At 34.5% G+C, this 15,477-nt stretch overlaps 1 protein-coding gene across 3 annotated transcripts in view; it reads right to left on the minus strand.

Annotated features, from left to right (window-relative positions):
• DMD (dystrophin) overlaps positions 1–15,477 on the minus strand; it is a 2,676,723-nt gene that overhangs the window by 1,485,513 nt on the left and 1,175,733 nt on the right. For all 3 annotated transcript variants that reach the window (XM_058291720.2, XM_023592525.3, XM_058291721.2), the window contains one exon: positions 3,213–3,300. In XM_058291720.2, the coding sequence (XP_058147703.1) occupies positions 3,213–3,300 (88 nt within the window). The remainder of the gene's footprint in view (positions 1–3,212; positions 3,301–15,477) is intronic.

Genomic DNA, 15,477 nt, shown 5'->3' on the forward strand with positions numbered 1-15,477 from the left:
ATAGTTTATAAAATGTTTTCTTTAACATATAACTGTTATACTTGAGCTATTCTTCATACATATTTTATTATGAATATATGTTCAATGTTTTTTGTTTTTGTTTTTGTTTTTTTTGCAGTACCAGGGCTGAGGATTGAACCCAGGACCGCATATATGGGAAGCCGGTGCTCAACAATTAAGCTACATTAGCTCCCCTGACATGGTTTTTTCATTTGTTTGCTTCTTGTATTTTTGTTTTTAGGAGGCACCAGGAAGGGAACCCAGGACTTCCCATGTAGGAAGCATGTGCTTAACTGTTTGAGCCATACCCGCTCCCCTGTTCAATGCTATTATCATGGTAAACCATACCTGAAAAAATATATATATATATACACTTAGTGGGATAATACTATAATATTGTGATGAAATTCATTTGTCTTTATCTTAAATTGTGAGGACTCCAAGATATTTAGTAAAAAGGAACATCCATTTGCATGTGGTCCTAAATGAAGTATGCTGATTCAACTTTCACTTTCCTCTCTAAATAACAGGGCAAGAATTTATGTATTTCATATGGTTGTGAGTTTTATTATTGCTCCATATCAGAAAGGAGACTTAGGGCTCGTAATTTTGAGAGCTTTACTGAGATAACTGCTGGAAATCCTGGCTTAGAGAAACTTTAATTTGTCTTTCAGTTCCATGAGCAGCACCAGTAAACTCTAGTTCTTGGCTCCCATGCTAGAAAAGCTATTGTGAATTAGATTTAGAGGTTCATCTAAATATACCTACGGAGGAACTTCAGGCACTTACTGTCTGTCTGGCTTAACTTTGTTTGCACAATCACATAAAATAACTATTATGCATTTTATTCTACAAAAGACATAAAAAGGAACAAGAAGAGAAGAATCTTTGAGTCTATATTTTAGTAATTATGTTACTTGTTTGGTTTAATGAAGCAATGCTTTAATGAAGATTTAATGAAAAGCTACAGTCATTTAAAAGTCTTTTTATAGCCTAAACTTGAGTCTAATCAGGTATCAATTAGACCACAGCTTTACTAGTAGAATAAAGGAGAAGCTTAAAATCTGATCAATGCAGTCAACCAATCAGGAATGTCTCAAATCACACCCCCACCCACCACTGCTTTTTGCTTACTACCCAAATTAACATTTTCTAGCAGAGGTATTGTTAATTATTTTCTGACCAAAATAATCAGTGTCATTATCTCAATTACTGCCTTCAACTTGCTTTTCTAAACAGAATTTAATCAGTATTTTAATATTTATTAAAAATCTACTATATATCCCAATTTTCTCTGTGCCTCAAAAAGTTAGAAATATGATGACAATAATCTAGAAAAACGATATTATCACTAAAATCATATGATCGTTTTAATGCTTGTAGTTTCACTTACCAAAAAAGGTAATCATTCACTTAATTACTAAATATTTAAATGACTTTTGAATAATTCAAGGTATGTCATTATCAGATGATGTGAGGTGAGGCATACTTGATATTTAATTATGAAATCAGACCATTTTAAAGAATATATTTTTTACATCAGGTTATTAAAATGAAAAATTGATACATGTGGTCCTTGGGGTGGGGGGAGTATATAAGAGTTACAAGGATTATTTTTGGATATTTTACTGAACATGACTATGGTGTTATTAAATGTATCAGGTAACACCACAAGCAACATGCATCAAAAAAACAGTTAATATCTTTCATTATCTATATATACAATAACTTATTAATTCAATCCTCAGCTTTGCCATATTTGCTTGTTGTTGTTGACTTTTTACATCAAATAGTCCTGGGGCTCATTAGAAGAAGGGAATGAATTGATTTCCTAGGCAGATCACTGAACTTTTAATGCCAACATGGCAAATAAGGCAAAAAATAATTTACACTTTGAATTTATGGCACAGAAAGCAGGCAGATTCTGGAAAAGCTGACATGTACAACATAAACATTTGTTACATCAATTTATGTAATTTATGATATTCTTGTAAACATATCCTATACAAAATGGAAAAAAATATTGTTCAGAAATAGCATAATACAGGAAGCGGACTTAGCCCAGTGCATAGGGCATCCATCTACTACATAGGAGGTCCGCGGTTCAAACCCCGGGCCTCCTTGACCCGGGTGGAGCTGGCCCATGCACAGTGCTGATGCGCGCAAGGAGTGCCGTGCCACACAGGGGTGCACCTGTGTAGGGGAGCCCCACGCGCAAGGAGTGTGCCCCGTAAGGAGGGCCGCCCAGTGCGAAAGAAAGTGCAGCCTGCCCAGGAATGGTACCACACACACAGAGAGCTGACACAGCAAGATGATGCAACAAAAAAAAAGAGACACAAGATTCCCATGCAGCTGACAACAACAGAAGTGGACAAAAGAAGAACATGCAGCAAATGGACACAGAGAACAGACAACTGGGGTGAGGAGGGGGGGAAGGGGAGAGAAATAAATTAAAAAAATAAATCTTAAAAAAAAAAGAAATAGCATAACCCATGATTTTCATAATATTAATCATAATTGAAATGAGTATAAAAACTTTGAAAGAAGTTTGGTCATATTTGATGCCAATAACATATTTTCTACAGAAAACTCTGGGACACTAAAAGTTAGCAAAGATTAACTTTACTTTTTCTTACCCAAGAAAAAAAATTGTTTTGGTACTTTTGTGTTTTAACTCTTCCCTCCTCAAGATAAAGTTAAAGAACAGAGGTTCCCCATGAGGAGATACTTTTAATAATAAGAGAACAGCATGAAAAACAATATTGAAAATTGCAAATATATTATTAGGAAATAGGAATGTTAACAAGGTTTTCCACATAATTTTAATATGTTTGCAAAAATGATTTAAAATTAGATTTTAATAACTTTAAAAACTATTATGATTGTGTACATTTCCAAATATTTCAGGAAACATTTTTTATTAAATTATTTGGACAAATGCTAGCAGGATTGTACAACAGCATTAAAATTGATTTCTCTGCAACAGATGGAAAAAATATTCTACTACATCTCATTTTTTTTCCATGGGACTAAAAGTGAAATTTCCTCTAATAATTTGCTTAGCATTAAGAAGGAATAATAAAACACTCACAAAACTCACTTTAAATTTGCATTCAGGAAGTGCTTGTCTGATATAATTCAGCTGATAAATATGAACCTATGTGTTTATCAAATCCCTAAGAAGATTATCTAAATCAACTCTGTGTAATTACCATTCACCATCTGTTCCACCAGGGCCTGAGCTGATCTGCTGGCATCTTGCAGTTTTCTGAACTTCTCGGCTTTTTCTCGCTCTATGGCCTGCAGCATGATAGCAAAGGTGAGTATTTCAATACAAGGATTGGGAAACTACACAGTAATTACAACTTCTATTTGTCCTTTCAAGCCTTAAGACATTTCACTCTGTCAACTTATCATGTGAATCTAAAGACTTTTTTCCTCAACTTCCATGTCACCAAAAGCATCAAAATGGCAATGAAAGCAATAGTAATTTTCACTCTGAATTGCTACGATTTTTAATAATAGGGTTTCAGCTCAACATTTTTGCAGAACACTTTCTGATGCATTGGCATATAATATTGCAAAAAAGAACCAAAAAGGCAAATCATAACACTGAAAGGATAAAATGTTAGTGAATTGATATGGAATTTATCTTTTAAATATACATTACTGAAATAAATCCTAACAACATAAACATATACATTCTGTATTAAAAATTTAAAATTATGTACAATGGAAAATATATTAGCATGAGTACTTTCCCAGAAAAACATATATCTAAATATGAGGGCAGGCTAATTTTTCTATTTAAAATTGTCAATGTGCTCACATTTCTAAGGAAAAATAGATTCAATTTCAAAGAGCTTTCTAAATTCCTTTGTTCATTTCTCCTAACCAGATTTAATTCTTGAACAACAGAAGCAAAATTATTAAAATTAACAAGTGCTGTCATTAGATGCTGATAAGTTAGACTCATAATTTCTCTACAGAGACATAAATTTTAAACCTTAGTGCAGAACTCCCCTAGTATATTCATTAAAAAGATGTGGCTATATAACATTATGTTATATGTCCTAAAACAACTACTCACAGAAAAAGCAAGCTACAATACAATTAATGTATAGTAAGAACAAGTCGCCCATGACTAAACAATAGCATAAAGGTGTTTCTCTTGACTTTGAGGCAGGAGGTTACTCTATATCAGACTATTTTTCAAACCTTTAAGCATATATTCCAAGGCATCATATTGGAGTGCAGATGGAAAGACTATAATACATAAATACACCCTTCTGAAGCTCTGTCCAGTAGAACTTTCTGCAAGGACAGAAATATTCTACATAAGTGCCATTAGCCACATGTGGGTATTGAGCACTTGAAACATGACCGATGTGGCTGAGGAAATTAATTTTAAATATTATTTAATTTTAATTAATTTAAATTTCATTTTAGTCACATGTCTAGTGCCTACTATAATTTTACAGTGCAAATCTGTGTTTTTCTTTTGAAAACAAAGTTAAATAGGTATGTAAATATATGTATATATGTGTATGATACATACACATATGTACATATATACAAACATATACACACAGATAATATGACAACCTCTGAAATACTTTCAGAGAAACAAGTTACTATCTAGACTAGACTATTCCTCAAGCAAACCACAGATGAAAACGACTATATAAAATAATACATATATTTTTTAAAAATTCAAAAAGATTCTCTAATTTAAAGAAGTAACCACAGTTCAATAGAGAAGTTCTTCTGTTATAATTTAAAAAAATAATTTCATGAACTAGGATTATGGTATACAAAATGCTAAATTAGTTGCTAGCCAAACAGGACCAACTATAATATATCAAATGTCAATTAAAATTTAAAAATAAATGAAGATCAAAATAAAATATTGTAGAGTGGTCATCTTCTTTTTTTATGCACCTATAGCCTAGATGGAAAACATACATTTTACATTATGCTGTCAAGGGCAGCATATGAAAACTCAGATAATCTCATGGGTCAGGAAACTATGAAAGTGATAAACACATTTTAATAGCTTGTATTTTACTTGAAAATTTCCGAGCACACAGATTGCAGCATTTTGGGATTATATGCCCCCAGAATCCCATACCAATTATCAACCGAAACCTCTGGTTATTTCCAATGTCAGTTCTCAAATATAGTATTGAATTATTTCCACAAGCAAGTGGACAACCATGTAACGTTCTATCCCCACTAGTTGAACTGAAATGACCATATAGTGAAAGTGCCTAACACACCTGGTTAACAGTAAAAATCCCCAAAATACTCTAAAATTCACATTCTCTCAACTTTTCAAATTTTGTGTTCTAAACTCTTTCCCTTAGCAGCTTATTGGCACATGCGTATTCCTATACTTCAAATATGTTCTTCATTAAAGGGTAAATGCCATTTATAAAATACTCTGAGAACCAGAGAATAGGAAAAAAAATGCATTCTAAGTAAATATATAATATTCACAAGTATTGAGGGACACAGCAGGATTCGGGGCATCCCAAATTTGAACTACAATGGCAAAAAAGTGATGCTCAACAAAGCAACAACTATAACAATGGCATCAAACTATATTTGAGGTAAAGATTTTAGAATTATCTTCTATCAGAGTGATTTCTATTTATCTATATTGAGTTTCTGCTCTCTTTACATTAAATTATATAAAGAGCAGAATCAGAATACCATGTTTTCTTCATCAAAGATGAAGTGTCTTGTTTGAATAATCACATTATTCCAGTTATTCTAATACAAACGACAACAATGACACAACAATCTATGGAGTAGGGACGATTTATCTCCCAACTTGACAGAGCAAGAAATTAAGACACTGAGAGGTTTACAGAATATTGGAAATCACTGGCATAACCACAGTAAAATCAGAGCTTCTTGCATTGTCTACCATACTTCCTTTTATGTACACTAGTAATAGTTCACATATGCATGCCATCATAATTTTGTGAGAAAGGACCAACATCAGCATCATTTTATTCCATTTTATACAAGATAAAACTGAGTATCAATAACATTAAGTCAGTGATACATCCAAGATCATACAACTATAAAATTTGGGGTACAATATGAGGACCTTGCTCATCTGTATCCAAGTTAAGTGCTCTTTCAAAAAACTCTGCTGCATCTAAGAGAATGTCAGTGGAAATTGATCAAACAGACTTAAGCATATTTGACTTCAACTCATAGGAAAGAAAACCTTTTAATTGAGATGTAGTCAGAGACGATATTCAAAATGATTAGCTATCATACAATATGGGCATCATGACATCATAGGGAATGCCCGGCTACTCAGAATGGCCACTGGCAATCAACAACCTGATTGTCAGCTCTGTATACAGCTCAATTATTGTACCCCACTGCAATACAGACATGTAAACTGAGTGAGTGGTGCCACCAAGGAGGAAAAACTGGGCTTCCCAAGGGTGACCTCGCAAAGTAAAAAAAAATGCCCCCAAAAGTTTAGGAAGACGTATTTCCCCTCACACCTAATGTCCTACTTGGTACCATCCAAATGGCTGTAGCAATATAACCAGTCTCCATCCTAATAAATTCAGTGGCTGATTCTCAGTCTTTAACTTACTTATCATCTTCATTTGATCCAGAAGATTCTTCTTTCTTTTTGTAATTCCTTTTAATATAGCTTCCTAGACTACATATACACAGAGTTCTCCCTACACTTTGAGGGCCAACGTTACTCAATCTCCTCTCCTGGTGTCTCACCATCTCTCTGAGTGCCCTAGAACTTGATCTATTATTCCATTTGTTCAGGCAAAACCCTTCAAATTCTTATTGCCTCCTCGTTTTCTTTCACAGCTACACTCAATTCATTATATAGTCCTGCTGGCTCGACCCTCAAAACACATACAAACAGCCGTGTTATTTCTAAGTACACTCCTACCACACAAGTCAAAAGAACACATCATCTTTGCAGAACTGGATATTTCAAAAATAGTAAATTAAATGGTATCCCTTATGATGCCATGTTCCCTGATAATACCTTCTCAAAACAGCAGTCAGAGAAAATCAGTTACAATGGGAGTCAGTTCAACTCTCTAATGTCCCTTCTCAGTTTGAGTAAAAGCCTGATCCTTACCATGCCCCCACCTGATCTTAGCCTCCTGACCATCACTGACCTTATCTTCTACTGCTAACCCCCTCTGCTAATTCTGCTCCAGCCAGCCTGGCCTCTTTCTTTGTTCTGGGAACACTCCTGTCTCAGGGCTCTGTACTGACTCTTCCCCTGCCTGAAATGTTCCCGCATGAGCTATTTGTAACTTCGTCACTATATCTTTACTTAGAGCCCACTTCCTTAGAGAGGCCTTCTTGTGCCTCTCTTTATATCTACACACACACACACACGCGTGCACACACACACACTTCCAAATCCTCTGTTCTCTTTTATTTTCTTCCTCGGAATGTGTCATTAACATTCCATATGCTTTACATATTAATTTTGCTTATTTTCTTTCTTCCTCGCTGGAATGTAAGCTGCATAATGTCAGCAAACTTTATCTTTTTCATTCTCCACCATATCTCCAGTACCTACAATAGTGCTTGGTACATAGTAGGTGCATAATAAGGTAAGGCCTATTGTACCATAATGCCCTCATATGCAATATTATAGCCTCCCCTCTTTCTCTGAAAATGTAAATGCATAACAAGCCACAGTAGCTTTACATACAGCTGTTGTAGAACCAGCCCATGTGAATAGATCCTGCCAGCTCAATAATTAGGGCTGAATTAAATGGAAGTTATTGAGAAACAGCAGATTAGTTTGGGGATTGGGCATATCATGCTGCCCTCCAACTCATGTCCTGATAAAGTTAATAAACAATTATCCAAGAAGAAAACAGAGTACCATGTACAACTCATAAGTCAAGACTTAATAGAATCTCATCTTGTTTGAGGAAGATAAAAGAAAGAAGAGACATGGGACTTATAAAATTAACTATGGAACAATGAAAAGTAAATATCATACTGCAAAAATCAGAGCAAATACAAGCTTCCAACAACGTTCCACAGAGCACAATTTCAGGAAGCTTTTGGCAACCTCACTAACATGTCAAAGATCCATGAAAAAAGAAAAGAAAAATATAAGGCTGAATTAACAGAAAAGGAATGATTTATCAAGATAGTGCAGTGGGACTCAAAGATACATTTGTCTGATAAGGAATAAACTGAAAATGCAATATCAAAGTCCAAGTTCATATTAGAGAATGCAAAATATAGAATTGATAATGAACAAAAGAGAATGGAACATAAATTTTCTTGAGCATGGTACTAACTAGGATTCTGTGGACTTAGCAGCAGATAAACACCTGTTTGGCTGGGAGAGAGCATCAGATCTTGAAATGCCTTAATTAAATTGTTCCTGAATTTACTGATTTTGCAAGAGCTTTGGCTATGCTGACATTTTAGAATGCTTTGCTATCACTAGAGAATAAGTCTAACACTTGATTGATCTCAGAAAATTTGGGGGCTAAATTTTTCTGTTATCTTCCAAATGTCTCAGCATCTTCAGTCTTTCTCCCACTACTATCCCTATACCTATGACCCCTTTGCCTCTCTTTCTCTTCCTCTCTCCCTCTCTCCCTCTCTCTTGTTCTCCCCTTCCCCCAAAGGCACCATCTGAGTACACTATATGTATAACCTCCCTTTTCTTCCATGAATTTTATCTTTCATGCTAGTTCAAATACTTATAGGCAGATTCTAATCTCCACTACTGAGCAGAAAGTCCTTCTGTGTAAGTCACCAGTTTTCTTCTTTGCAGATGCAATGCTCCTTATAACATCCAGTAATTGTGACTAGAGCCACCTCCTTGAAATCACCTTGCTCATGTAAACACTTCTGCCCATTACTTTTTTTTTCTTTACTCTTTCTTCCTCAGAAAACTTATCCAGTATTTATGTGTGTGTCTCTTTCCTTGTATCTTTCTGTTTATTACACATGCAAATGTATATATATTACATGTACACATATTTTTCATCTTAAAAAGTGTCCATATTTGATAACAGGACATATTTAAAATTTTTTCTTAATGTATATAATATATGCTAAATATATGATCATATGTTTAGAAGCTACTACCCAGCTTCTAAAGTTTTTGTAGACATAACTTAAAATAAACATATAGAAGCTAAAAAGCGCCAATGAACCATGCCAGAAGAATACATTCTTAATTTTAAATGTAATGCTGGCTCATTAGAATTCTTAGAGAACACCAGTACATTGTGAATTATAAAATGTACATCATCAAATGTAAAATAAAAGACAACTGATTTATGTAATATAAGAATATACAGAAAAGGAAACAAAATAAAAATAAATGTTTAAGCAAAGTATTAAAAAAAATGAAAGTTCACTAATTCTTCAGTAAGCTGATTAAAAAACTTTATGACCTCTTCTCTTCCTTCTTCATTGGCATCTCTTAAAAGCTTCTTTCTTTCATGACATTTTCTCTAATTAATATGAAAGAGAGTTCAAGATTCCCCAGGGTCTTACCCTGACTTTAGAAGCAATTAATTTTCTGTTCACTTAACATTCTATAATGAAGTTTTACCCTTTGACAGAAAAAGTAATTTATTCACTCAAATGTTTATTCAGAAGTTGTTATATCCTTCATATTGGTCACAGAGCTTATTTTAAATTATGCCTGCAGAGCTGAAAAATCTACTTAATCATATTGTCAGTTATTGGATTATGTACCAGGTACTGTATTAGGCATTGGAATAACAAAACAAAACAAAACAAAAAACCTAAAAACCCCTAAAAATAGAGTTCCAGTCCCTGATTTCTTGAAACCAATCTAGAGTTTGAAAACAATTTAATCAATGTAACAATGACTGTAGATCAGACTGGATAAGTAAACAGGAGTCAGCTCACTGTAGGTTTCATGAAGGCAATATGGAGACATTGGTTATATCGTCAGCCAAAGACCACCAGGAACATACCTGCGGCTGAACAAAGCTAGGTTTATTTACTTGTGGCAACTAGGGAGATGGCACATAATAGGGAATTGGGGGAGGGTCTCTGTAAGAGGAAATTGTAAAGGCTTATTATAGGATTCAGGCTTGTGTTAGGCTATTGAGGGTGGGAGTCAAGGAAGCAGGGCTTTGCTTTTGATTTTATCTTAAAGATTCATATCAAGAAGGCAGGAAGAATTGAGAGAAGCTAAACTATGATGGGAAAGGGAGTGTAATCTGTCAATATTAGTGAAGATATGGGATATTTAGTCATTTTGGGTGATATGGACAATGATTTCGGTTTTGTCTGTGTTCAGACAATTATAAAGTGGTCTTGTTTTCATCTTGATCTATTATGATCTTGAAGCAGTCTTGTCTGATTGTGGCATTCTGAAAAATTGGTCATACTCAATGGGAGAAAGTCACAGAGCAGCTGTGAGTACCTAGGCAGCTCCTAGCAACACCAAATCCTAACTGAAGTGCCAAGCGAGCTCCCATTTTTGCTTTTTCATTCTCGAGCAATTATAAATAGAGACATGACAATCATATTTATGTTTTAATTTCATTTCAGCAGTGGTGATGGCAAAACTTCTCAAGGAATACAAAGTAAGTGGCAGTAAAGACTAGGTAGGGGAATATCACATTAAATAGAGGTAAGCTTTAAATAGTAGCCTTAACCAAGGTTGTGGCAATGGGAATAGAGAGAATTGAACAGTTTCAAGGCTGAAGAAATGAGATTTATTGGACATCTCAAAAGTTAGACTTGTGAAGGGTAAAGAAATTCTATATGACCCAGGATATTTTAGGTTTTTGAACTAGACTATTAGAAGAGAGAGAGGAAAGAGTTTTGTTTTTTTTTAAAGAGGTCTGGAGAGATGAGATTTATTTTAAGGATTCTGTCAAATGTTCAGTTAAAGATGTCTATTAGGCAATTAGATACATTGGCCTGGTCTTTAGAGGAGAGATAAGAGCTAAAGAAATATATTTGAAAGTCGTAAAAAAGGGATGATACTTGAATGAGAAGTAATGAGTTTGTCCAGGGTAGAAAAACAAAGGAAGAACTGTGGAGAATATCAAGAGTCAATGACATAGAACAAGTGGCCAAAAAAAGTAACTGTGGTAGTTTGAGACTGTATATACTCCAGAAAATCATGTTCTTGAAACTAATCTATTCCCATGGGTAAGAACCTATTGCAGGTTGGAAGTTTTGATCAGGTTACTTCAGTTAAGGGTCTTTTAATTAGATTACTTTAGTAGGGTGACCCAGGGTGGGTCTTAATCCTCTTACTGGAATCCTCTATAAATGAGATACATACAGGGACAGGGAGCCACAGAGACAGAGAAAAACTCTCAGGTGCTGAGAGAGAAAGTCCCAGGAGCCAGAAGCTAAAGTCAATGGGCCCTAACAGAGTGAAAAGACCCAGGAGCTCAGAGAAGAACCCACAGAAGCTAAGAGAGAAAGCCACAAGATCAAGAAGTGAAAATCAGTGAAATCCAGGAGAGAGAAAGCCACAGAAGGAGCAACTAGAAGGTGAAAGCAACAGAGAGTGGAGGAGAAGGCACAGACAGGCAGATGCTGCTATGTGACTTCCCATGTGGCAGAGAATTCCAGGATCTCCTACAGCTGATGCTCTTCAGGGAGAAAAAGCATCCTGATGAAGTCTTAATTTGGACATTTTTCTCGGCCTCAGAACTGTAATCTTTTAAACTAATAAACCCCATGGTAAAAGCCAACCCATTTCTTATATACTGCCTTGGCAGCTTTAGCAAACTCAAACAGTAACTTACTGGCATATTATGGTATCCCATAAGCTGAGGGAGGAAAGAATTTCATGAAGGATAAAGAGGTTAATAGGGTCAAGTTTTGCAGAGATTTTGAATGAAATAAGGCTCAAAGTGTTCATATGTCTATTTATAGGAGAGGAAGATTTTCTCAAAGATTGAAAAAGCTTTCTGTTTAAAGTTTAATGGTAAAGATCCAGAAAATAGGGAGAGACTGAAAATACTGGAAAGGTGGTCTGTGTACAGTTGAAAAGAAGCAAGTTCTCTTTGATCTAGAAAACGATGATACCTAAATTATGAAGAGATTGGCTTTAAGTAGCCAAAGCACACCTTCTTTCACCAATGGTAATGGAAGGAAAGAGACAATGAGTGAAAATGCACATAATTTGAGAGACTATTTATATTGACTAAAGTAGGAAGCAAATTCATCTGTGGTAAAAGGTGGGGAAAGGTTTAGGAAACCCATAAAAGCTTAAAATAATTGTTGAGAGAAAGCAAGGAGAAAATTAAACTAGAGATATGAAGAAAACTTACGAAGAGGTACTTAGGATTTATTGAAGTATGTTATTTCAGAAATGGAATGACATCTGAAAATGACAACATCTATAATGTGGTCATGCAAGTGGGTGTCTGAGTTGAGGAGGTGAGGAAAATGGAAGCTTTCAGGGATAGTAGGATAGTCTACATGGGTGCTGAGATCACTATAGATGAAAGTGCACCTTAAGGTGAAGAAGACTGTGAATGTGGTGCCAAAGTGTGCAATGAGTATGAGAAACTAATATGACAAAATGGTGAATAATAGATGGCCATTTACCCTGAACATCAAGAGAAGAGATATTTTTACATCAAGATAGAGCTGTATCTTTAGAATTGGCCCTGGTGAATGAGGAAACCAGCAATTCAAAAGGACTGAGGATGTAACAGAATGAATAGTCCTAGTGGTGTTCTTAAGCTTAAAAACGGTTTCCATGTATGAACATAATCACTATATAGAACAGAGCGCTTGTCATTAAAGAAAGGTTTTAGATGCACAGCTGGAGAGTCTGGGAAGGCACAAAGCCGAGGAAGTGAGGCAGAAGAAAGAGAGTACAGAGGAGCATAGAGATAAAAATTAGATAAATAGAGGGACTTACCCTCTGGGTTGTAAATGGGGTTAATAGGGATCTGAGACAAAGTAGAATTAACCAACCTGAAGATTTTCAACAGAACTTGATAAAAGGTTGCTTTGGTATGAGTGGAAGCAAGCCAAGGTCCCAAAAAGAGTCAGAAGCCTGGTGACCTTAAAAGCTTGGTAAGTAGGCTTTCAATATATTGATATATGACCTTAACTTTTCACCTTGTAGTCAGACCAGGTTATTCCATTGTGTTAATTGCTAAAATTTGCATTATCAAATGTTCAATTCAAGAGGTTGAGTAGCTAAGACCTGTTAATTTAGCAGAAAATTCTGAACCATGGTGACATTAAGAGAAGAGAGAGTGAACACCTGGGAGTCTGGTCCTAGAGTATTGATTCTCAAGCATTTGTGTGCGTATGAATCAGCTATAGCTCTGGTTAAAAGGCAGATTCTGATTTCATAAGTCTGAGAGTCTATATTTCTAATAAACTCCCACATGATATCAATATTGGTGGACCAGGGACCAACTTTTGAGTAAAAAAGTTCCTCCTGCATTCAGCTTTTAAGTAATTGCATTTTGGTAGTTATATGTAAAAAAAACATATGGTCTATTAGAAGTAAAAAATATACTTTGGTTGAAAAGTTGTCATTATTTGAAAATATATGAAATGGAACTGATAATGGTCTAGGATATTCTAATTAGCTTAAGGCACTTAGAAGGAATAAAGGAATGAAGAAACCAACTGAAAGAAAAAGAGTAATATTTAGCCATTTTAATGGATGCTGAAAAATGAATTAATACCAATCAAATTCATGAGATTAGTCTCCCATGAGTTCAAAAGAACCTATATAAACTGACAGGTGAAGAAGTTAGAAAATTAATGTACAGTTGAACTGCATAACCATCATCATTACTATGCATTTCTCTCAAGGATTTTTAATACATATACATTATATTTAGCCTGGAGGAAATGTCTAGGTAAATCATTTCATGTCCTATTTTAGTAGGCAATTAAGAATGATGTTGTTATTTCAGAAAATGAAAGTTCAAGTTGATAAAGGTGACTCAAGAGGCATCAGAGAACCACTTATAGAATACAGTATACTTTTTTAGCTCTTTCAGTCTGTCAGAGCTGACAATATTGATTAAATGCAGATTGCTTCTAGGTAACCATATAAGAACAGGAAATTTTAAAATTTATATTCTTGAAATGCTGGAACTGAATTTTCCTTTTGATCAAAGCAATTTTAAGATAGAGAAACATATAAACAGATAACTATATGATTCAGATAGATACTCATTAAAATTTTTTTAAATTAGCTAATAAGTGGTCTTCCCAAGATGATTTATACCTATACAGAGATTGAATATGTCACATGAACTTTGAAACATATTTAGAGTGGATCTTCTTTAAGTAATTTTCAACTCATAGAATTTCCCTCAAAAATATGCCTTTCTAGTTTATAAAAGGGACTATGGCTGAAAGGAGTAGTGTAGGGATATAAATGTCAACTGAAAGAAAGCTAGAGAATAATCTAGGAACTGGATGACATAGTGAACACCTGGTGGTGGATGAGGATTTTGGTTAATACACATACAAATATGTTCTTCTATCAACTAGAACAAATGTATGTCACTATTACAAGGTGGTTAAGAATATAGTGACACATAGGGAAAATACAATTAATGTAACTTATGGACTATAGTTAACAGCAATAGTGCAATATTTATGCACCAATGTCTAAGAAGGTCCTATATCAATGCTAAGGGTCAATAATAGGGGGTATGGGTTTTTTTTTTGGACTAAGGAAAATGTTCAAAGGTTTACTGGGGTGATGCCTGTAGAACTCTGCAATGAAAGTGAGAGCTACTGCTTGCACACTGTGGATAGCATGTACAATACATGTGACTGTGTAACACAGTGAACCATGTGGTAGAAGATGGAATGTGGTGAACAGTACAAATATGAATGTTCTCTCATGAACTATAACAAATATACAATATTAACACACAGTGTTAATAATAGAGGGTATATGGAAAAATACACCAAGTGTACACTATGGACCATAGTTAGTGGTAATAGTCTGATGATGTTCCACAACAAGGTAAGGTTTCGGTGGAGGGGTGATATAAGGGAATTCTGCACATTATGCATGATTGTTTTGTAAGCTCACAACTTCTCTAATTAAAAAAATGAAAAAAAATATGTACCTTTAAATAAGTATACTTTGAAATGAGTACACGTTTCAAAGACATTTTGTTAATTTTCTAGTAAACATATATTTTCCTTCAGTTTAGTTTTAAAACTGAAATGTTAACAATATAATCATATATCTCATTTCTCGGCACTATTTATGATAATCTATTATAATGCTGATAACAGTATATCATATAAAGTTAACAAGAAATTTAAAATAATTTCCAATTTATAAATAGGAACTCTAATATAACTATTAATGAAATTATCTCTCCTCCTCAAACAGCCAAAAAAAAAAAAAAAAGATTATTTTCTCCCAGAAGATCTTTATTCTCTCCAAAAGATCCAAACCCACAGCAAGTATTAGCCTGCACT

This window comes from Dasypus novemcinctus, chromosome X, assembly GCF_030445035.2.
Source record: "Dasypus novemcinctus isolate mDasNov1 chromosome X, mDasNov1.1.hap2, whole genome shotgun sequence".
NCBI lineage: Eukaryota > Metazoa > Chordata > Mammalia > Cingulata > Dasypodidae > Dasypus > Dasypus novemcinctus.